The sequence below is a fragment of the Saimiri boliviensis genome, chromosome 8 (assembly GCF_048565385.1).
Source record: "Saimiri boliviensis isolate mSaiBol1 chromosome 8, mSaiBol1.pri, whole genome shotgun sequence".
In the NCBI taxonomy this organism is placed as follows: domain Eukaryota; kingdom Metazoa; phylum Chordata; class Mammalia; order Primates; family Cebidae; genus Saimiri; species Saimiri boliviensis.
Window position 1 is genome coordinate 17,206,553 of NC_133456.1, and position 25,419 is coordinate 17,231,971.

Consider the following 25,419-nt stretch of genomic DNA (forward strand, 5'->3'; position numbering starts at 1 on the left):
TGTAATTTTCAACCAGAGGATCTGGTTTGTCACATCAGTAAACTGAAGCAAAATTCTTGTCAAAAATCTCTAAAACAGGATTCCTAGGAGATCTTTATATTGCAAGTTTCCTGGATAAAGCTGACAAGAAATCATATGGCATACCACCATTTAGGCACACCATCTACTATATGCTTAAATTCTAGGACTCCAAACAAAATTATGTGAAAGGGTATCACTCTGGTACAATACCTACTTTATAATATTTATGCATATATAGCATTGTAAAATGTAGAAACCAGGCTGATGGCTTTATTTTCAATGGTATTCATAACTGAACCTAATAAATGATCATGTATTTCCCTTTTTGATCCTAGTTCTTTGATCTTTTGAGTTGACCAGAGATAAAGATTTTTATAGGTAATGATCTCTAAACACAAGAAAGGTTGGTACCTAAAAAGGATCCATCTCTTTGAACATCTTTGAATGTCTGTATCTTTGAAGTTGCTAAAGTGTTTGCCGAATGCTACTAATTTGTTTGGTTTTAAGCCTCAAACAGGTCTAATCCTTTCTCAACTTAAATGATAACAGAGTTTGCAATACACACACACACACACACACACACACACACACACACACACACAGAGTACATATAAAAATATACACATAAATATATATGTATATATAAAAATACATAAAACATTTGCATCCTAGGGTGGGTGTGGGAAGCCATGATCTACATTCAGAATGCAGTTAAAGTTATGTCAACCAACCTTTTCAAAACTATCTGTAGTATCTGTGTAGAAGTTCCAGGACTCTGAATACTACTAGCATTAGATACCATGAAGATTTCAATTGCTAAAAGCATTTCAATTTCAGATAAATAAGATGGAATTAGAAGAAGTTTTCGGTATAAATTTCCTTCCAGTCGTGGGTAGCAACCCAAGGAAAGAGCACCTGAAAAATCAAATAATAGGTCAAACTTTACTAAAACCCAATAGGAAAAAACTAGATTTCTGAAATACCTACAGGTGATAATTACTTACACAGAATCAATCTTCATATTAGAAGCAGATTAACAAATTACATGATAGTGAGAGCTTCTACTTGTATATCTGACATTATTCTTTGTAAAGTGCTTTTGAAACATTAAATAAAAAGTGAGAAGGGCTGGGCATGGTGACTCATGCCTGAAATCCCAGTACTTTGGGAGGCTGAGGTGGGCAGATCACAAAGTCAAGAGATTGAGACTATCCTGGCCAACATGGTGAAACCCCATCTCTACCAAAAATACAAAAATTAGCTGGGCGTGCTGGTGCGTGCCTGTGGCCCCAGCTACTTGGGAGGCTGAGGCAGAACTGCTTGAACGTGGGGGATGGAGGCTGCAGTGAGCTGAGACTGCACCATTGCACTCCAGCCTGGGCAACAAGAGCAAAACTCTGTTTCAGGGAAAAAAAAAAAAAAAGTTTTGTTAGGATAAGTTTCTTGAAGAAATCTTTCTAATGTGGGTAATAGCTAATGTTTGAATACCTACTATGATGTGCCAGGTACATGTGCTAAACACACAGGTTTTACCCCATTTTAACCTGACAATCTGCTACCTTTGAAATTAGGTACAATTACTCCCATGTTATAGATGAGGGGCTTTGGTAAGGACTCAGGCTCTCCAAGCCTTTATGGGGTGCCCACTTTCTAGCTCCAGATTTCGGATTCCTAACCACTAGGTATTCCTACCTCCCTAGGTCACTGCAAGGAGCAACAAACTGTTAACTCATTAATTTTACTAGTTTTGGGTAAGTATAATTTACATACATTCTTATTTAAATTTTCTTAACAGAATTTAAAAATAGAAAATAACGGATTAAGTAGAAATCTACTAATACGATTTTTTTCACTCAAAATGAAATGTGAAAAGAAAAATACATTTGATTCTGGGGGTGGGAAGTAATGGAAAGACATACTAATAACATCTCTCTCCTGATTTTTCAGTTCTGAGAGAAAAGTAGTATTTTTAGGACAAGGGAGAACAAACCAGGAACATGGGGAAGGCAACTTTGCTGTCCCTGGACAATCTCCTCCTGATTAGTCTGGCATGAAAGCAAGGCAAAGCCATCAAGAAAGTAACAGACAACTCACAAGATGGACAAAATATTTGTAATTCATATATCTGAAAAGGGATTTGTATACAGAGTGTATATAAATGCATATGTACACATGTATATATGTATGAATACAGTCTTACAACCAAAAGAACCCAATCAAAAAAGGGCAAAGGATTTCATAGACACTCTTAAAAGAAAATATACAAATGACCGATGACTGTATGAAAAGGTCCTCAACATCATTAGTCATTAAGGATATGAAAATCAAAACCATAATGATATATTACTTAACATCCACTAGGAGGAAGGCTAAAATAAAAAACACAGTAACAACTGTTGATGAAGATATAAAGAAACAGGAAATCCCATACATGGCTGATGGGAGTATAAATATAAAATGGTGCAGCTTCTTCGGGAAACAGTTTGGGAGTTTGGCAAAAAGCTAAATATAGATTTATTTAGTCAGCAATTCTCCCAAAAGAAATGAATGCGTATATACCCATAAAAAATTTATGTAAATATTCAAAGTAGCACAATTCACAATAGCCAAAAAGTAAAAACAACTCAAATGTCCATCAACCAAAGAATAAACAAATTCTATTCTATAGAATATTGTTTAGCAATAAAAAGGAATATATTACTGATACATGCTACAACATTGAAATTTGAAAATCCTAGTCTAAGAAGCCAGTCACAGCTAGGCGTGGTGGCTCACTCATGTAATCGCAGCACTTTGGGAGGTTGAGGCAGGAGGATCACCTGAGCTCAGGAGTTTGAGACCAGACTGGCTAACATAGTAAAACCCTGTCTCTACTAAAAATACAAAATTAGCTAGGCATGGTGGTGCGTGCCTGTAATCCCAGCTACTCGGGAGGCTGAAGCAGGAGAATCTCTTGAACCTGGAAGGCGGAGGTTGCAATGAGTGGAGATTGCGCCACTGCACTCCAGCCTGGGTGACAGAGTGAGACTGGGTCTTCAAAAAAAAAAAAAAAAAAAAAAGCCAGTCACTAAAAGCCATGTATTGTATGATTCCATTACATGATCTGTCTAGAATGGGCAAATTCATGGAGACAGAGAATAAATTAGTTGCTGTAGGACTAGGGTGGAAGAGGAGACAACTAGGGAATGGAGAAGAAATGCTTATAAAAGTTTCTTTTTCTGGAGGTGTTAAAGATGTTTTAAACTTAAATGGTGGTGATGGCTGCATGACTATGTGACTATACAAAAACAAATGTATTATATACTTTAAGTGAATGAATTTCATTATATGTGAAATTATCTCAATAAAGCCATAAAAAATACTAAAAGAAAAAAAGTTGTAAAAAAGTCAAAACAAAGGCACTCAAAACAAAGGCACTGGCACCAAGTCTTAACAGTGTCTTGAAGAAAGCCAGCCTTAAGTCCCAAATAAAGTACTACTAGACATTATTAGATGCCATTGAAAGGCTCTTCTTGCAAGTGTTAAGCATCTCTGGGCATTTCACAATGTTGTGAATTAGCTGGGCATGGTGGCACATGCCTGTAATCCCAGCTACTTGGGAGGCTGAGGCAGGATAATTGTGTTTGAACCACGGAGTTGGAGGTTGCAGCGAGCCAAGATCATGCCACTGCACTCCAGTGTGGCAACAGAGCAAGACTCCGTCTCAAAAAAAGAAAAAAAAGTTCCAAGACAAAGGTAGTGTATTTTACATAGACATTAATTGCTTTAACATACTGCTAAAAAAATCTTTAAAAGTAATTCTTACTAGGACTGAATAAAGTGAATTTGCAGGAGTGAGGAATGACAGCTAATGGATACGAGGTTTCTTTCTGGTGTGAAGAAAATATTCTAAAACTGATTATGGTGATGGTTAAACAACTCTGTAAATACAGTAAAACCATTGACTTGTATACATTAAATGGGTAAGTTATATGGCATTTGAATTATACTTCTATAAAGTTGTTAAAATTTTTTAAAATAAATGATTGTTAGGATCCTTTAATATAAAATTTTATTTCCAACTACAAAATAGAAATATGTATAGAAATCTCATTTAAATGTCTGAGCTTATACTTGTTCCTGTGGCATATAAACACCTTCTGATGGTATCTCCCCCAAGTTGCACAGTTATATAAAAAATAAATTATTCTCATTAATTTCAATTCTAGAAACGAAAATCACACACATACACATATATGTGGGTGTGTATGGTTTCTAGAAGTCTGAAGGTAAATAGTAAAGAGTTGAAACATAACCACAAAACTGAAATTAGGTATTATGAACAAACAGTTTTATCTTTCCTCTAAATTGTGGATCACCCTTTTTAAGAAACTCAGCTTAAAACTTCTTTTGATTATAACCTACAAGAAACACATTTTACATAATGACCCAGCATACATATGTGCATATATGCAACTAAAGTGAAAATTTTATCAAACAATTAATCTTACTACTATAATGTGCCCTAATATTTTCTTTCCCATTTCATTGGGGAAAAAAAGTTACCACGTGCTAAACTGATCACAGCTGGTTGTCTGAAAAACAGGTAGCAGTGGCTAGGATGTTTGAAACATCTGATACAGGGTGACACAGAGTGGGCACACAAATATTTGTTATATACATGAAAGTGGTAGAAATGGTAATTGAAGACAAATCACTCATGAAGGTAAAAAAACAATTCTTTTCTAGCTCTAGAATCTACATGGAATTACTTTCTAATTAAAATACCTGCAAAGTGGCTTGGACTAGAGAAAACACTAGTTTTCCAGGCTTGTTTGTTAGAGAACAACAGCTGTAAATAGATTAACAAAGTTCTATTACTAGAAGCCATGTGAAAAACATACCATGTTTCATTGTATGGCAGCCTTTGTGCTTCTGATGTGATCTGCTATTGAATATTCTTAGTTATAACAATTAGGGATATAGCAGAGATAAATGAAAACACAGATATTCTTTAAACTTCATTCTACCCAATTGTTTTACTCCTGTATTATTTATAAGGTATGCCAAACTGGTTCAATCCTGTCATTTGTTCCCTTTGCTTGCCCTCTAGTGGAAAAGCTAGTGTGCAAGAAATAAAGATTAAAAATTGGAAAGACTGGAAACAAGGAAAACAATTGGAAACAAGAGAAACAATAGGTTTCAAAAGACAGCACAGATCTGTTGAGACCACCATATTTGAATATGTATTAATGCTCTTTTAATATATAAAAATATCTAATCTTAAATATTATAAATTCTGTCAGATAATAAAATTATAAACCAATATATCAAAACATTTTAAAAGTAACTTACTTTTGTAGTGGGCTCTGGCTTTGAGCCATAAACAACTCCTTCCTAAAGAAGTAATTAATCTTCTAAGAAAGGAAAAATCAATAGGTATGCTCTTTGAAATCATGAATTCTGCCACAGAGGATGACATACCAAGACTGTTGCTTTCTATACAGGAATCTAGAAGCTTATTAAAAAGAACACTATATTGTGAGACTTCCACAGTTTCTGAAATGAAAAAAAATGATATAATAAAATTGATTTATCTTAGTATCTCAAACTTTCATCTTATACTCCTTTTTCTTTCTCCTCTCCTTGACCTTTTCTTACCCATTATAGGAGTCACAGTCACTAAAATACAATCATCTTATATATTCTCTTTATTTTTCTTCTCCTTTTCCGAGACAGGGTCTCGCTTTGTCGGCCAGGCTGGAGTGCAGTGGCATGATGCTGGCTCACTGCAATCTTCACCTCCTGGGCTCAAGTCATCCTCTAGCCTTAGTCTCCTAAGTAAGTTGGGTCTACAGGTGCACACCACAAGGCCTGGCTAATTTTTATATTTTTTGTAGAGACAGGGTTTCACCATGTTGCCCAGACTAGTTTCAAATTCCTGGGCTAAAGTGAACTGCCTGCCTTGGCCTCCCAAAGTGCTGGGATTACAGCCATAAGCCACCATGCCCAACCTATCTTACATATTCTCTAAGTAAGAAACAAAAAAGCATTAGACAAAAGCAATACCATTAACTTCCTTTGCAATGGAGAAGATAAAAAGAAGTTTGACAAAAATTTCAGAGGTTGCATTAAGACCTCTGTATTTGATCCCCACATGTGACTGTATCCGTAGTGTCTTGAATAATTTCTTGATTCTGTTTGCATTATATACAGTTCAGACCTTAGCCTTATATATCCCTTGACTAAAAATAAATCATCCCCTAATAAATATTTACTCTCAAATTTAAAACAATCCTTTAATAGGTTTTCTATTCCTTTAGTCACTCTTTTTTTTTTTTTTTTGAGACGGAGTTTCGCTCTTGTTACCCAGGCTGGAGTGCAATGGCGCGATCTCGGCTCACCGCAACCTCCGCCTCCTGGGTTCAAGCAATTCTCCTGCCTCAGCCTCCTGAGTAGCTGGGATTACAGGCACGTGCCACCATGCCCAGCTAATTTTTTGTATTTTTAGTAGAGACGGGGTTTCACCGTGTTGACCAGGATGGTCTCGATCTCTCGACCTCGTGATCCACCAGCCTCGGCCTCCCAAAGTGCTGGGATTAAAGGCTTGAGCCACCGTGCCCGGCTCCCTTTAGTCACTCTTAAAAGAAAGAGAAGTCATCTTAGAGACTTTTTTTTGTATTCCCTATATTCAATCAGTTAGGTTTTTGAGCCAGACTGTAGTTCTTTATAGTTTTAGAATCTTTTAGTTATCCAGGCCTTATCAGGAAATCAAGCTCTCTACTTTTAGTATTTCCCTAAACACTATTGCCAGAGGAACTTCCCTGAAACACCAACTTCATTATCTCACTCCCTAGACCCAAAACTCTAGTGACCCCTTTTTATTATACACAAGAGAAGAAAACTCCTTTAGGTCTTCCAAAATCTGGCACAACTATCTGTCTAATCTCCCTATTACTAGTTTGTTTTATTACCAAGTAATTGTATATTAAGAGATTGCTAGATAGCAGCCATTAGGCCAGGAATACCAAGGTAAAGAAAATATTACCACCTTGATTGAGCTCACTCTGTAGAAGGAGAAACAGATAAGAATGCTAATTACAATACAGGAGCATAGGGGAATTAAGTGGAAAAATGAAAATTTATAAATAATATGATGAAAGTACTGAGGGGAGGCCCTGAAGTTAATGTTTTCATCATCCTCTGAACCTATCACACAGCTCATTCTTGACCCAAAGCTTTTGCTCATGGATACCCAACATTCAAGAGTACTGCCTACCATTGCCTGCACTGGTATTTTTTTGAGCTTGGCATCTGTTTCATTTCCTCCATTTCATTCTGGTTTACCTGTGTTCCTAGTTAATGTAAACTAAGTTCTGTATTTATTCAGTGATAAGAGAAAAAGCTTGCTCGGGGCATTTAAACATATTGTTTACCGATGACTTGACAGAAGTAGGAAAAAAGGAATGAAAAAAATGCTTGTCTTAGGAAGTGCTGGCATACAACCCAAACGTAAGCATCTCTGATTTTTTCAAACCATCAGGAAAACACATTCAATTTGCAGAGAACACATTGTACAGAAAACTACTTCATTAAAAAATATGCTGGAATAGAAAATTCAATCAAAACAGGTGGACAACTGTTTCTTATTAACAGTTAAACACCAGATGGGCAACAGATAATTAAGTGAGACTTTTAAAAAACATACCTTGAGAATTCTGAAAACCTGGTAGATTCTGCAAAACTTCAAATGCCTGTCTAAAAAGGTTCTTGGCTAAGATGTCATGTGCAATTGTACAGAGCAAATTATGTCGATTAAGCACATCCAGCCGATCACAAGGCCACAGAGGCGTATCGATTATCCATTCTGACTCTTACAAAAAGAAAAAAATATGAATATTTTATACCATTAAAATGACACTTAACAATATAATCACAACTAATATTTCAAAATATCTTTTGGAGAAATTGGAAACTTAAATATGTGTACTCAGAAAAGATAACCATGGCTGAAATTTATTTGAAATAACTGATATAGTGATAATCATCATTGGAAGAAGATGCAAACTAATGGCCACTTTCTTATACTTATTGTTAATTAATTATTCTTCTAAGTGTACTAGTCAATTACTAATTTTAAAGGTAATGTTTATTTTTATACAAAAAGTTCAAATTATTGTATTTGCTTTAGTATATAATATTCATGTGGATAAGCTTAACAATTTCACAATAAATACCTAATTTAGTTAGTTTTGGTGTTACTGGGGATTTTTTTTTTTTTTTTTTTTTTTGAGACAGAGTTTTGCTCTGTCACCCAGGCTAGAGTGCAGTGTAGTGGTGTGATCTTGGCTCACTGCAACCTCGGCCTCCCAGGTTCAAGTGATTCTCCTGTCTCAGTCTTCCAAGTAGCTAGTACTACAGGCGCATGCCACCATGCCTGGCTAATTTTTTGTATTTTTAGTAGAGATGGTGTTTCACTGTGTTAGCTGAGATCATCTCCATCTCCTGACCTCGTGATCCACCCGATTTGGCCTCCCAAAGTGGTGAGATTACCAGGTGTGAGGCATCACGCCTGCCCAGCCAGGGAATAGCTTCTATTAACAATTTCTGTCTATTTAAAAAACAATTTCTATTATGAAATCATTGTTGTATATAGAATAATATCTAATATATGTTATAAAAGCATAACAATAAAATTAACTATGTACCCATCACACCCATCCTAGGACTCTCAGACCAACAGATCTCAGAGCTTCTTTTAAAAAAAAGAATTTACCTATAATGCAGAAGTTCCTTAATTTCTGCCCTGATTTTCACATTAAGAAAAACAGTGGGAGACTGTAGTACAGAACACTGAGGTGCTAAAATGTTAGAAATGTAAATATTTTATCGTTTACTTAATTTACTCAATCATTATACACATAATGAAACATTACTATACATAACATCCAAATCACATTTTGGTGCTGTTTTTCAACTGGACTAAATATAGACGTAATCCTTTTCTTTTATGGTCTTCCCAGCACAGTGAATATAAAAAGTATTGAAGAAAAAGTTGGTAATTCAAATATATGATAACAAAAGAAAGCTTTCAGTATCCAGTATAAAGCTTTAAAAAGGAGCTTTTCAATTACTGGAGCTCACTTGATTGATTGACTTAACAGAGTTATACTATGTGTTGGAATGTTCTAAGTGTTTTAAGAATATTAACTCACTTAGACACTTTCATTAATTTACTCCTACATTTGTTGAAATTTTAATATATGGAGAAATGTAAATGAACTTAGTATCTTCAAAGACTGTATGATCATCTGTTAAACATAATTCCCATTAAAAGTAAAACTGTTAGTTCACTATTCCTTATAAAGTGAATTTTACTTTAATTATTTTTTATCTGTTACATATATCCAACATACAAAAAGTAGACTATGTAAACCTTTCCTCACAAAAATTGCATTGTTTTTCTTTAATACTTTTTTTTTTTTAAAATACTTAAGGTAGGGTAATGGTCACATTTTTTGGAAAGTATATATGATATTTTATGAGATTCATTTAAAATTTTTTATCAAACTGTTTAGCTATATAAGAAAATCTGATCTTGCATGCTCTCTCCCCACATTGTCTCCCTGTCTGAGTTTTTGGGTTTTTCTGTGTTTTCTTTTCTTTTTTCTTTTTTTTTTTGAGATGGAGTTTCTTGTTACCCAGGCTGGAGTGCAATGGCGCGATCTCGGCTCACCGCAACCTCCGTCTCCTGGGTTCAGTCAATTCTCCTGCCTCAACCTCCTGAGTAGCTGGGATTACAGGCACGCGCCACCATGCCCAGCTAATGTTTTGTATTTTTAGTAGAGATGGGGTTTCACCATGTTGACCAGGATGGTCTCGATCTCTTGACCTCGTGATCCACCCGCCTCAGCCTCCCAAAGTGTTGGGATTACAGGCTTGAGCCACCATGCCCGGCTTTTTTTTTTTTTTTTTTTTTTAGAACCTGTTCGGTGCTGCCAATCAACTGAGGGTCTGTGAGTGGCAGCATGGGATCAGGCGGCAGGGTTTTCCCCATCCCTTGCCCTGGTTCCTTTGCAGGATTGAGCCATCTGGCCATGGGGGGAGGGGCCAAGCTATATCCCAATGCATGTAGGGTAAGGGTCCCTGCTAGCACATCCAGGTTGTGGGCCAAGCTGCGCTGGGGAGAAGAGACCTGGACATGAAAGGGAACCGGTCCCCAAAAGTTTCCAGTTGCCTCTCCTCTTCCCCTTTTTGTCAACAGATCAGTTTGTGGTTTCTGTACCTGCAAAAGCTTCAGGAATTATTAAGAAAAGAAAAAATATGTATTTTTTTCCCAAGGAATGGGGTGGGGACAGTGGAAAGGTTGCTGGGAAATAAGTCCCCTGGGAGAGGGGGCACAGCCACGATGCTAAAATATCTCAGCCTTCTGAATGGCTGGATTTTCCTAGGACCCTCAGATCCATAGGCCTCAGACCCTCAGACCTGCCCCGGGGCCTGGCGGGGAAATTGAGGCTCATACAAGGCAGTGGAATTCTGATTTGTTGGGGCTAAGTCTGACCCCGACTCTATGCTAATCCCCCAGCCCCACCGTGGCTTTCAATAGGTTTTTATTGTGACGGAGTCTCGCTCTATCGCCCAGGTTGGAGTGCAGTGGCGCGATCCCAGCTCACTGCAACCTCTGCCTCCCAGGTTCAAGCAATTCTCCTGCCTCAGCCTCCTGAGTAGCTGAGACTACAGGCGTGCACCACCATGCCCAGCTCATTTTTATATTTTTAGTAGAGGCCGGGTTTCCCCATGTTGGCCAGGCTGGTCTCAAGCTTCTGACATTAGGTGATCTGCCTGTCTTAGCCTCCCAAAGTGCTGGGATTACAGGCATGAGCCACCATGCCTGGCCCCTCAGTAGGTTTTAAGGAGCCCCCAGCCCTCCTTCTCCCCTTCTGGGCCTGACCAGCTATACTGCTTCATCACTCCCCTGCCACACGCCCCACCAAGTGCTGCACAGGGACCCCCATTTCAGGGGCCCTGTACCATGAAATAATGTGAAATACTGTCTATGGACCAAACACAATAAAACCACTGTTGTTAAGAAAAAAAAAATCTGAGTAAGCTGATTATTTTATGTATCAAAGTTAACTGATAACTGAGAAGTCACTTGGAAATTAATAGCTTTAAATTTAACTAATCCAGCTAGTTCACAATTTTACCAACATAAATACTAGGATGAATATTTCATGAGAACTCTTATGAGAATTAAATTCCCAAGAATAAGAAACAGTTTACTAGTGGACTTAATACTAGTTTTACAGCAATAAAAGTTATTACTGCATTCATCTTCATGTTTTTCTCTATTTCATATTTGGGAAATATTTTCTATTTGTCTAAAGCCTCAGAATCAAAGGGAGAGCATATTTTCTATAATAGCCTGTCTTTTTTTATCCACTTACTTTCCAACAGATGCACATTCAATCATTATTCATGCAAGATTTTGAATACATACACCAGCAACATAAAACTATTAAATGAATTTTCAGACTAGTCAGTGAGACTATCAAACAATTATCCTTTACAATAGTGAATAGCAAAATGTGGGACTATGTAAAGATACCTATTCTTCCCTTTAGGTATACATTTATTTTATTTTTTTGAGACTGAATCTCGCTCTATTGTCCAGGTTGAAGTGCAGTGGCACAATCTCGGCTTACTGCAACCTCCTCCTCCCGGGTTTAAGTGATTCTCATGCCTCAGACTCCCGTGTAGCATACACGTACCCACCACAACGCACTGCTAATTTTTGTATTTTTAGTAGAGATGGGGTTTCACAACATTGGCCAGGCTGGTCTCAAACTCCTGACCTCAAGTGATCTGCCCGCCTCGGCCTCCCAAAGTGCTGGGATTACAGGCATGAGCCACCAAGCCCAGCCAAGGTATCTATTTAATATAATTCCAATCAAATTTCCTACAGAACTGGATTAAAACCTGATTCAGTAATTCTGAAATTCACTTGAGAATAGCAAAGAATAATTTAGAAGAAGAGTGAAAGTGGTCTTGCCTAAATAGACAGGTATCACATATTCTAGGATTGTATTAAATGAAAAGAACATCGTGCTACCATAGAAACACAGAGATTCTTGGGAGAAAGGTGCAGAAACAGAATCAAGATTCTAATACATGATAAAAATGGCATTTCAAGTAATTAAAAGATGAAATGTGAAAACATTTGGAGGAGATAAATAAAATTAAGTTGCTATCTCATACCAAAACTTAAACTAACAAGAAATGAAAAAATTGAAAGAACATATAGATGAATATGTAACTTTGAGATAATTAAGGACTGCCTAAAAGCATGATAGAAAACAGAAATTACTAAATATTTAAAAAGCAGTTTAATTAAGTAGAAAAAAATGTCAGTGGGCAAAAGAAAACAAACAAAAATGCAAAAAACATCATAAAGTTAGAGAAAAATGAAAAGGTAGGAAAAATATTTGTAAATACCCAAGAGATCAAGGACTAGTATCTTTAATACGTAAAACTACTGCAATATAAAGGGACATTATTGTACAGTGTGATTATTTCCTAAGTGTGATTGATACACACATCACTGACGGTACCTGAAAATTTGAGGTGTTACATTATAATTTTAATAATTTAATTGTATATTTAAAAATTATAAAGATCACATTAAATATGAAAATCACAGTGAATCTGTGGTTTCACAAATATCTGGATGAGGCCAAGTTGCTTGATCTACTTAAAAAAAAAAGTTTTTCTTTTTTTGAGACAGGGTCTCACTCTGTTGCTCAGGCTGGAGTGTAGTGGCATGATCACTGCTCACTGCAGACTTGACCTCTGGGGCTCAAGCAGCCCTCCCACCTCAGCCTCCTGAGTAGCTGAGACTGTGCCACCACACCTGACTAATCAAAAAAAAATTTTTTTTGGAGAAGAGTCTGACTCTGTTGCCAGGCGTCAGGCTACAGTGCAGTGGTGTGATCTTGGCTCACTGCAACCTCCGCCTCCCAGGTTCAACCAATTTTCCTGCCTCAGCCTCTTGAGTAGCTGGGACTACAGGCGTGTGCCACCACACCCAGCTAATTTTTGTATTTTAGTAGAGACAGGGTTTCACTATGTTGCCCAGGCTGGTCTCCTAAGCCCAAGTGATTAAACTGCCTTGGCCTCCCAAAGTGCTGGGATTACAGGCATGAGCCACTGTGCCTGGTATTTATTTTTAAAATATAAAGTATTTATTTTTAAAATATAAATGTTTACTATAAAAAACTCAAGCAAAACAGAAAAGTACAAAGAAGTATTTTAGAAATAACTGAAAATCCCATGACTGTAAATGATTCACATCTGGTAAAAATTATTCGAGAAAGAGGTGTTAATGATTTAAGTAGTAGGTCTTGATGAGTAGATATAAGTGGAACTGTGGTATTAAATCAGAGACTGAAGATGGCCTGGCCTAATACAGCTTTGTGCTGGGGAGATCCATCCACTGACTGAAAATGAAGACAACATATTTTTTCTTAAATATTAACATTGTTTATATGCTTATATTAGTACTGTAATCATAGGTACTGGTCCACATGTGTGAGCTAATCTTTACGCTAAATTTAATAGTATAAACAACAACAAAAAAAACCACACACACATGCTTTTAAAACCTCTATCTATTTCCTTCTTGGAAGGTATAAAGATATATAAATGAAGAAAATCCATCCATCCATCCATCTACTCACCTCAACTAATATTTACTAAATATTTACTCTGTGCCAGATACTACCACAGGTGAAATACTCTAAATGTAATTAACTTAAAAAACAATAAAAATGGTAGTGCTTATAACAGTGGTTAATAAACTCGGGGGAGTGACTAGAGTGAATATGGTTTAAGAACACAGGTAAGGAATGAGAAAATGTCACTGTGAGAGTGCTGCAGGGAAATGGTCCTCAAAGTGAGGTCACCAGATCAGTGGCATCAACAACATTTAAAAACTTCACAGATATGCAAATTTTTAGGACCCACCCCAGACTTAATGGATCAGAAAATCTGGAGGTGGGCCCAGTAATAAGCGTTTTAACAAGCCCTCTAGAAAATTCTGATGGTCAAGCTTGAGAACTACTGTCTTAGATTTACCAAAACAAGCTCAGTATCACCATTTTGCTCAGGAAGCTGACTATCTCAGGTCAGGATCTATTTGTGTAGTTTGTGCTTCTGCTCTAGTTGCAATTTTATGAAGTGTATTAGAGCAGAAACTAGGAAAATAATAGTACTGGTGTACTAATTAAAAATATGGACTTTGCAGTCAGACAGACCTGGATTGGAATTCCTGGTCTACACTTATTTGTTGTGTGATGTTCTCTGAACCTCAGCGTCCTCATCTTGGGATACCATTACCTACGTTATGGGGTTAGTATTGATTAGACAATATGACACAAGTAATACATTTAGCACAATGCTTGGTAGACAGTGAATACTCACATTATTATGAAACCCATAATGAAGAGAAATGTTAAATTCAGAAAACAGACCAAGAACATAAACTGGCAATTCACAAAAAAATAAGGTTTAGATGGGCAAAAAATTTCTTTAATAATTAAATGCAAAGTAAAGCTGTGAATATAACTTTTGCCCTATTAAATTAGCAGAGAGAAAAGAAAAAAAAATAATACTCATTGTTGGCAAGGGCATTTCATAAGCTGCATCTTCATACATTGTTAAGAAGACTGTAATTACTATAACCTAACCGAAGGTGTAGAGGACTTTCATACGCTTTTCAGAGAAAAAACCTGGAATGGAATGTACTAAATAGGTAGATTAGGGTTTGCATAACCTGGAATGTACCAGTCTGCCTGTCTGATAACCAAAAACCATAATATCAGGCACTAACATCCGGAACTGACAACTAACATCTGCACCTGTGATCCCTAAAGGACATGTTTGTATAGAAACTATACCTAAATGCAATAGCTCTCCAATAATTTCTCATAAAGAAGAGACTTTCTAATAAACCTGAAATAACATCTGCAAATCTGAATAGCAATAAGGGCAAATTTGCTGACATTTACCAAAAAGCTTTAAAATGTCTTTACCCTTTAATACAGCAATTCTGTCAGAATTTATCCTTAAGGAAAGAGATTTAGCAGTGATGTTTAGCAGGGATTATTGTTTATAAGTAAAATCTAAAAACAAGCCAGTTCAGTAAAAGTGGATTCATGGATCAAAAGATGGATCTATCCAACTGTCTGTTTATAAGATAGAAAACCATGCAGCCCATTAAGTGATGCTGTAGAAGAAATTTTCATCAAAAGGCTACTGCCTGGAAAAAAAAAAAAGCACAGTATAAAAGAGTCCATATAGCAACATTAAAGTGGATAATAGCAATTTCTGGGTGACCAAATGATATGGGATTTTTATCATTAGTTTTGCTTATCCACCTTTTCATATTTATTGATATGTATTATTTATATAAAAGCAATAAGTTATTTCAAAATTCAAAGGCAGTTTCTCAATAAATGTCATATATATATATTTTTTTTTACAAAATTTGTATTATAGAGAGCTAAGATACTTATTTTTCAGCCTCTGAACAAAGATTATAAAATGATGGTTTTTAAGACTTTTTAGGTTGGTATGGGAGAAGGCATGGTAGGACTCTGTTGCTCATTTGCAGGATAAAAAGCACTAGTGCTGAGAAAGAGTTTGAAATGTCAAAGTGAAATGCCAAAACAATAGACGACTTCTTGCCATAAAGTCTGCCGCCCACGAAACAAAAAAATGTGTGAGATATTCTGCATTTCTCAAACTTGAGTAATGTATATAACCCCATCTTTTACAAATTCAGTAGGTAATAAAGACATATTTTAAAAAAAATAAAATATACGCAAAATGTTAATAGGTTGCCCTGTCCTCCAAGCAATTTCTCCTCCCATAGGCAGAGGCAGCCACTATTACTAGTTTCTTGTGCATCCTTCTAAAAATATTTTAAGGGAAATAAGCAAATATGTATTTATCCACTGTATTATTATTTTTATTGAAATGGTAGCAACTGCTCTGTATATTCCTTTTTTTTTTTTTTTTGCTTTGCAATACATCTTGGAGATCATTCCAAATGGACACCTACAGATCTGCCTCATTCTACTTTATCATTTGGCTATAACACAGTTCAACTGGAATGAGGATTTAAGCTACCTGGAATCCTTTGTTACCATTGTTGGTGTAACAAAAGATTCCAGATAATTTAATATGCATACCTTTGTATACAGGTATAAATGTATATGCAATACAAATTCCTAGAAATGGAATTAGTAAATGAAAAAAATGCATTTTAAACTTATGACATTTATTTTGCCAAAAAGCTCCCACAGACGACCTCTGTGAATGTCTTATTTCTCTATACCCTCATGAAAAGCATATCACCAAACTTTGATCTTTGATAGTCTAATGGATTCAAAAATGGTATTTGTAATTGTAATGTACATTTCTCTTATTACAAGTGAGTATTAATCTCACTTATTATCAGTGAGATTGAACTATTTGTATTCCTTTCTTAGGAATGGCCTGTTCGCTATAGAACCCTTTTAAGAATTAAAAAATTCTAGGAACAATGGAGCAAACTTCTGTGGGCTCTTCTTTTGTAGAAATACAATTTTACTTATGAAAATTACCTTTAGGTAAAACTGTCACTGCAAAAAAAGAATTGATAGAAGTTTAAAGTTAGTCTAAAAATGGCAACACTGAAATGTAAAACAAAATCTCCACAGATCACTCCACATCCCTCCTAAAACTCCCCCAGTTTCTAGTTTGAGAAAGACTGGTTTTGCCACAAACTTTTAGGCAGGTGGTTCCTATTGTAAGGTGACTGAAGCTCATTTTTATCTAGTGTTTTCCCATTCCCATTTCCTGCCACATTGCTTCTTTCCGCACAGAGCTTGTGAGCTCTGGCTTATATTTCACTAATTTATATTTTTGTATTTTGGCACTCTTCCCACTTAGGAAACCTCACTCATCACGTTTAAGTTGAAGAATACCTTTACAAACAAGCTTTTGAATGAAGCCTACTCATAACCTCTGTATTAAACCGTCAGCACTGAACATATACAAGGTGTTTTATACACATATATTTCCCATATATGAATCACATGTTCATATATGTGCCTATATGTGAATTACATGTATTCATATATATATGTGCTAGTATGTGTGTTAGTGTTTTAAAGTTCTCCATTTGTTTTATTTATTGATTCTGTCTTCCCACCTAAACTCTTGTTATCCTTGAAGTTTCTTTGTTCTTATCCCACTTTATCAAATAAAATCTGTCTGATGGTCCAAATAGCCAGAGCTATCATTAGCTTCATTAGTGTCATAACACTATTGCGCTGTTTTATTTTTCTCATACCAAACTAACCTTATTTGTTCCTGCTGGCTTAACGTCATTGTAATTTCTGCTTAGAAAAATTGCCTTACCAAGGAAAGTAAGCTCTACTCATCTTGGTTTGAAGTCATGTTTGCCTATATGTGTGAAGACAAGAGTTTATGCATACTACAATCAGGATTTCTGTTTTACAAAGCTGCTGAAGCCTGGGCTCTGAAGCTGGATTATCTGGGTTTGAGTTTGGCCTCCATTCCTTACTTGTTACGTCATTTTGGGCAAGTTCGTCAATATCTTTGGCAACATTTTTTTATCAATAAAATGGGGATTTTCATAGTTCCAAACTCAGTGTTCTATGAAGATTAATTGGGATAATTCAGGGCAAACAGTAAGTATGGTGCCCAGGCCATAGAAAGAACTAGTTTCTAAATCAACAAAGGCTCAATAATTTCTTCTTTAAGGCTAAGTTAACTTTTGCCTTTCAGTTTACATAACAACCTTTCCTACCCCATATCTTCACTAGGGTTTAGACCAAACTATTAACCACAGTTCAATAGCAACTTAAACTAATTACATAGACAAAAATGCATAACAAGTTTAACAAATTATTTTATGCTTGCATACATCAGAACTTACCCCTCATTACCCAAATGGCACCATTTAGGCTTCCACTTTTTAGAAAAATTTCTGCTGCAACATTCACAATCTGACATCTTGATGCTAACATCTCAGGCCCTATAAGTCCTTTTAAACTTGTAAAGTGTATTTTTAATTCATATAGTTTATCTAAGACCTTCCTTCCCTAGAATAAAAATAAAGAATGCTAATTGGGTATCAATCAATTATAGACACACAAAGTCACTGATAATTATTCACAAGCCAATTATCCAGTTTGAATCATCATCCTAGACTGCTGAACTGCACCAAGACTCTTTCCTTAAGCCCCTTACTGTTCACAGATGAAAGAGAAAGAGGAACAAGCAAGGTTCTCCCTCATATTAACCACCCTTCCCACCAATATCACAAGACCCCCTTTAACAGCAGCCTTCTTTTTGTTTTATACACTGTACTTCTCCTTAAGATTTCATTTGACAAAAGGATTCTAGTTAACATTAGAAAACTACTGATTATACGTTTTTGCTTCTCTTCTGTTGGTCAGTCTGGGATCTAGGAGGGAGAGACAATAAAAATGAAAATAATTTGTTAACAAATTTAGACACACTCAGGAGGAGGCTGAAATAGGATGATCACTAGATCCCAGAAGTTCAAGACCAGCCTGGGCAGTGTGGTAAAACTCCTGCCCTACCTCCCAAAAAATTTAGAAAAAGAATGATAGTGAAAAATAAAATTGTTAGCTAAAATTATTAATTGAGTAGATTAATTATTTCATGTATCCCACATGAAAATTACCTTTGGTTTAGACATCAGAAGTTGGACATACATAATTATTTTATACTATAGGTCAGCAAGCTTTTCCTGTAAATGGCCAGATAGTAAATAGTTTAAGGCCACATTTAGTCTGTTGTACATTCTTTTTGATTGTTGTTTTTTAAGTTTGTAACTCTTTTAAAATGTAAAAAAATTCTTAGCTTGAGGGCTATATAAAAACAGGCTTTGGGTAAATTCTGGCCCATGGGCCTTAGTGTATAGACCCTTGTTTTATATCCTATACTAGTTCAATCAAATGCTTATTATGATGTGAAGGTACTTTCAAGGTGACCGTATAAATGAGTGCATTTTAAAAGGGATATGTTTAGTTCAATTTCAATTTTACTTTTACATTAAAAAGGAATAGGTTTCATTAAAAAATTCATACTAAGGTGATAAAATACTTTTCTAAATAAATTGGTTAAAATTTTAATTAAAATAGATAAAATTCACCAATCTACTGTCTTAAGAAATAATAACCAAATAAAATTTAAAAATACTCTAAAATTTCAGCAAAATCAGTCTTTTTTTTTTTTTTTTTAACTTGAGATGGAGTCTCACTCTGTCACCCAGGCTGGAGTGCAGTGGTGCGATCTCTGCCTCCCAGGTTCAAGCAATTCTCCTGCCTCAGCCTCCCAAGTAGCTGGGATTACAGGCATGCACCACCATGCCCAGCTAATTTTTGTATGTTTTAGTAGAGATGGGGTTTCATGTTGGCCAGGCTGGTCTTGAACTCCTGACCTCAAGTGATCTGCCCACCTTGGCCTCCCAAAATGCTGGGATTACAGGCATGAGCCACCACTCCTGGCCTAGTCTGAGTTTTTATAAAGGATCTTCTTGTTAGGTAGTCCTTATATTCCCAAGCATTAAATAGTCAGGATATTAATGCTATGACGAACCTTAAGCTCAATTGTGAGAGCAGACACAAGCTACATCTTGCCCACTCCAGGCCTACCACACAATAAAAGCAAAGCCTCCTGGAGACTTTTGAGCCTGGAGACTTTCTATTTAACTATTCTAGGTTAAAAAAAATTTTTTTTATTCATGAATTTTGTAGGTATACAGGTGACCATGTACTAAAATGTTATTGAACATACTCAATTATGAAATAACCTCTTCATAAAAGTAGCAAGTAACAAAAGATATACTTTAATAGTTAAATCAATAGTGACTACAATCTCTACTCCACTCTCTATGTAACTCCATCCTGAGCACTTCCTCCCTATTTTGGATTTCCCTGTCCTCTACTTGAACTCTACTGAGCCTATAACTCCACCTGCCACCTCAGGAATATCTAAAGAATGGTAACACAATATGGTCTTGAGTCGCTAAACCACCTCTATCCATGGTAAGCTAAGACTCAAAGACATCAAGTTATATCATATATAGTGTTCCGGGGTATTCTAAGAGGTGATTTTTAAGAAGTTCTGTTAATTGTGAGTATTCTGAGTTCATCTTAAGAAATGTGTCTTAGCTGGGTGCAGTGGCTCACAACTGTAATCCCACCACTTTGGGAGGCTGAGGCAGGTGGATCACCTGAGGTCGGGAGTTTGAGACCAGCCTGACCAACATGAGAAACCCTGTCTCTACTAAAAATACAAAATTAGCTGGGTGTGGTGGTGGATGCCTGTAACCCCAGCTACTTGGGAAGCTGAGGCAGAAGAATTGCTTGAACCCGGGAGGCAGAGGTTGTGGTGAGCCAAGATCACACCATTACACTCTAGCCTGGGCAGCAAGAGCGAAACTCCATCACAAAGGGGAAAAAAAAGAAATGTCTTGAACTCTTCTAAAATTACAATATAACTGATACTCATGTGTTGGCAAAATAATACAAGTTGAAAGTTACTTCAAATAAATATGACATTTAGCATGGGTTCTTAACCCATTTATGCCTAGTGTTAAGCTTGTGGGAGTTATTTACATCCTACTGCTCAAGGTCATCACCAAGGTCTGATTTTTTCCACAAAAAATTTTGCAACTTCTGGCATAAATGGGTTAAGTGTTCTCTATACTGAGATTTTATTTATTTTTATAATAACAACTATTTTTAAAGATGGGAATCTGTCCATGCTGCCCAGGATGGCCTTGAACTCAGCTTCCCGAGTAGCTGGAACTATAGGTACATGCCACTGCATCCAGTTTAAATAGTAGCCATTTGCTTAATATACCACCTAATAAAGCACTCACTAGTCTGGGTCCCATTTTATCAATGAATGATTATTAGCAAGCTCCTAATTGGCAGGGTTAACTTATATTCTGTTCATAATTTTAAAGCTAATGCTCTTTATACCAAGCTAAGACAAAAACTCCATGAAGTACCTTGGACCACTGCAACAGCTTGTGATAGGAGTACAAAGCACTGATTCCGATTCTTCCCAGTACACTTTTATCTACTTTACTGTTTTGTGGATCTTTGCTAACTGAAACAAAAAGCAGGCATACAAAAGAAAACAGTCACTTAAAATGATGGAAGAGCCAAATTAATACAGAATTATTGATACTACCACAAAGACCAGGTGTTGGCAAAATGTGCCCTGTTTTTGTATAGCCTATGAGCCAACAATGGTTTTCCTGTTTTCAAAGCATTGTTTAAAAAGAAAATAAAACAATGTGAGAGATCACATGTGGTGTGTTCAAAGCCTAAAATATTTACTATATGGCTTTTTACAGAAAAAGTTTGCTAACCCCTGATAAAGGCTACAGTAGTAAAGAACTCAGGTCAAAAACAAAGCAAATTCAAAACTACACAAATTCTATTTACCTGTAATAGTAAAGAGAGTAACAACTTAAATAATTCAAAACTTCAGGTGCTCCAGTATAATTTGCTAGCAATAGTTTTACCAATTTGAGTGAAAAGAAAAATAAGAATATAAAACATCTGATACTAAAACACCAATTCCTCACTTTTTATCATTATACTCTAACTTAATAAATAGATGGAAAACTTCAGAAACAGAAGGAAGGGTATCTGAAAACTGCATTAATTTATTCACAACCTGGAAAATATTAAGGAGTTTTACATTCTTGTTAAGAACACTGCCACTGGCCAAGCTGTGCCTTATGTCTATAATACCAGTGATTTGAGAGGCTGAGGTGGGAAGATCCCTTAAATGCAAGAGTTTGAGACTAGCCTGGGCAATGAAGCAAGATCCTGTCTCTACAAAAAATAAAAAAATTAGTTGGGTATAGTGACATGTTCTTGTAGTCCCAGCTCCTTGGGAGGCTGAGGCAGCAGAATTTCTTGAGCCCAGGAGTTCGGGGCTGCAGTGGGCTATGACTGCACCCCTGGACTCCAGCTTGGGTAAGAGAGGAAGACTCTGTCTCTAAAAAACAAAAAAGAACACCACATCATCCTCATACACAATATTCAGGCCAAAAGTTACATTTTACCTGTTTCAGCAAATTCACAAAAAGGAACATCTGGTCTTTCTTCTCCATAGTTTTTTGTGAGTGTTTTAGCAATGCAAACACAAAATGTCTCAAAATCTGCAAATTTTTCACAGCCCATTTTTACATTAAGGTACAATTTTCCCAATGTGGTCCAGTCACCTTTTTCTTTACAATGCTATAAAAATTATTAAAAACAAAACGAAAAAGAAAAAAAAGAATAAAAACTATGTCATTTATGCAAACATGGTTTTAGGGTCAAGCAAGTTTACGCATTAGATATACATAAATTAGTAAGACAAAATTTGCAAATCTTATAAACTTACTGACAAGCACCACATCAATAATATACTATTGTAAGTTTGCTTTTCTGGCTATAGTAAAGCCTCTATAAATTCCAAACAGCAATGCACATTTGCTTTAATTATCCAGGTCTTAAAGTGTTTAACTATACTCACCCCCAAACCTGAACTTGACAGTGGAGATGGATTTTATGGAAAACAGATGATGAGCAGCATGATTTGAGCTAGCTCCAGGGCAATGCATTATTTTACTACTTTTAGAAATTCCCTTTTAATGTTATGTGGGCCCAAATTATAAATGGCTAAATATCATTTTGGACATTACATTCTACAAAAGTAGCTACAAAGTAAATTTCAGTAAACTTATCTTTCTATAATTTCTGTTAAAAAGTCTTTCACAACAACGAAAAAGTAGTCTAAAGGATATAAAAGTACTAATTAAAACCAGAGCAACAATTACTACATACATACAAAAATGATATTAAATTTAAAAGTAATAATCATTCTTAAGGTCCTCATTTCTTATACGCTAAATGGTTGGAGGGTTCTGTGTGAGCTGGGCTTTCTTCCACCATTTCATGTACTGTAGCCATCCATAACAAGTACCTCAGCTTTCCTGTGAACTGAGTGAGTCTGCCTACCCTCAAGAATTAAAGACTAAGTTTATAATTATTATTTTACTTTAATGTAAGTTAATTTTGAAACTGAACAATTATTTTTAGAATTCTTTTTAAAACAGTCTACAACTCTAGAAATTAAAATGTTTGCATTTCAAAATACTAACTTGTAAGAAAAATAAAACTTCCTTTTCTTGAGCATTTTCTCTGTATAACAGCCACATTCCTAAAACTTTTCATAAAATGGAGTTATTATTCAAAACTTTTTGGTTGCTATTGATTTTCAGACACCCCAGCGATGTATTTAAAATAATAAATGTCTTTTTTTTTTCTTTTCTCCTAGGCAGAACTGTGGTTCAGAAGGATAGAATAATAAATATCATACCTCTAATTTATTCAAGGCTGAATCTAAATCACACTTCCAGTTCTTTTTAAATTGCCTCATCTGTAACCTTTAACAACAGAAAAGGGTTAATTATGCTATATTTAAAGTATATTGCCTTAAAAGTCACTGCCGTATCTAATTAATCTTTTCTATAGTTTATACCTAAGAAACCAGAAGAAAAAAAATGAATGTATATAATATGCAATAAACATTCTTCAGAGCTTAAAAAAAAAAGGGAGCGATATAGATACCTACTTTATACTATTTCCTCCCCAAAACAATAAGAAGGAAAAAGCAAATTCCACATGAAATCATACCTTCAGCCTAACTTGAAGACAGAAGATGCCAAAACTTCAAAATAACTGTGACTAAAAGGAGAAAAAAAAAGACCAAACATGATCTCTATTGCTCCTATCCTACCCTTACTGCTCCACGGGATTTGTGGCAAGCAAAGACAGACCAAAACAAAAACAGAGCAAGTAAACACACAAAACCTGACGGGGGGAACTGAAGAGGAAACTACCAGAAAGATCTAACATTGATTTAAAAATACTGACACAAAGACTGAGTCCACATTAAATCTGAAAATGCTAAAAAACAGAAAGCATCTGGGAAGATCAGAACATAGACCACAAGGAATGATCTTAAAAGTCTGTGTGATTTAAAGGAAGCAATTTTTGAAATGCATAGTTTTTGGAAAAGAAAAAAAAGACAAAAATGAAAAAAGCACCCTTTAGCACTAAGAAAGAAAAGAAAAAAAAAAAAAAGGCAGAAGGAGTAAGAAGGTACCACTGAACTAGGAGTATTATGTAATACCCAACTATGAGTTCGTCGATTTTGGCAATTTGTCTAGAGCATTAAGAAGGAAGAACATACTATCACATTTGGGATTAAGAAAAAAAATGAAAAACAATGTTCTAACTCCTTTTACAAAGCAAGTATAACTGATATTTAAACTAGATAGACAGGCTGTGTGAGGTGGCTCACACCAGAAATCTCAGCACTCTGGAAGGCTGAGGTGAGCAGATTCCTTGAGTCCAGTATTTTGAGACCAGCCTGGTCAATATGGTGAATCCTACCTCTGCAAAAATTAGCCAGGCATGGTGGCATGCACCTGTAGTACCATCTACCTGGGAGACTGAGGTGGGAGAATTACCTGAGCCCAGGAAGTCTGGGCTGCAGTGAGCTGTAACTGCACCACTGTACTCCAGCCTGGGAAACAGAGCAAGATCTTGCCTCAGTCAATCAACAGTCAAACAAAAAACAACAGCTTTTATAAATACAAAAATATATATATATATATATAAAATGATACAGAAAACCTCACTTACAATAGCACCCAAAATATTAAGTACTTATACAAGGAAAATTATAAAACATTCCTGAAAGACACATTACTACTACATGGAGCTAGGAAGTTGACACTAAATATATGGAAAAGCATACATGCAAGAAGATCCAGGAAAACATTGAAAAACTATGAAAAAGAATTATCCCTACCAAATATTAAAATATACTATTAAAACTTCTATAGTTACTACAGTGTGGTTCCAGTGCAGGAGCAGGCAAACAGTCCAGTGGAATAAAATACAAAGAGGAGAAACAGACACCACAAATACGGAATTTAGAATATGATAAAGGTGGCATCTCAAATAACTGGAGGTAAAGATGGACACTTTAATACATGTTGTTGGGAAAGGTGGATAATCATTAGAAAAAGCTATAACTGGATCCATATCATACAACATACCTAAGAGAAAAAACTCCACGTAGATTAAAAACTTAACTGTAAAAATGAAATCATACAAATAGTAGAGGAAAACATGTGCCAGTTTGTCTAAAACATTCATGTAGAGAAATGATGACCCAAAATCCACATGCAATAAAACATAACCTTGACTCAAAACTGAGAAAAAAGACTGAAATATAAGA

At 35.8% G+C, this 25,419-nt stretch overlaps 1 protein-coding gene across 1 annotated transcript in view; it reads right to left on the bottom strand.

The window, feature by feature from the left end:
• Nucleotides 1-25,419, bottom strand: part of TOPAZ1 (testis and ovary specific TOPAZ 1) — an 88,401-nt gene that overhangs the window by 2,883 nt on the left and 60,099 nt on the right. The window contains exons 13-19 of the mRNA XM_003926220.1: nt 23,488-23,554; nt 22,187-22,361; nt 21,116-21,216; nt 18,005-18,170; nt 7,709-7,873; nt 5,356-5,559; nt 753-936 (exon numbers count right to left, since the gene is read on the bottom strand). Of these exons, the coding sequence (XP_003926269.1) occupies nt 753-936; nt 5,356-5,559; nt 7,709-7,873; nt 18,005-18,170; nt 21,116-21,216; nt 22,187-22,361; nt 23,488-23,554 (1,062 nt within the window). The remainder of the gene's footprint in view (nt 1-752; nt 937-5,355; nt 5,560-7,708; nt 7,874-18,004; nt 18,171-21,115; nt 21,217-22,186; nt 22,362-23,487; nt 23,555-25,419) is intronic.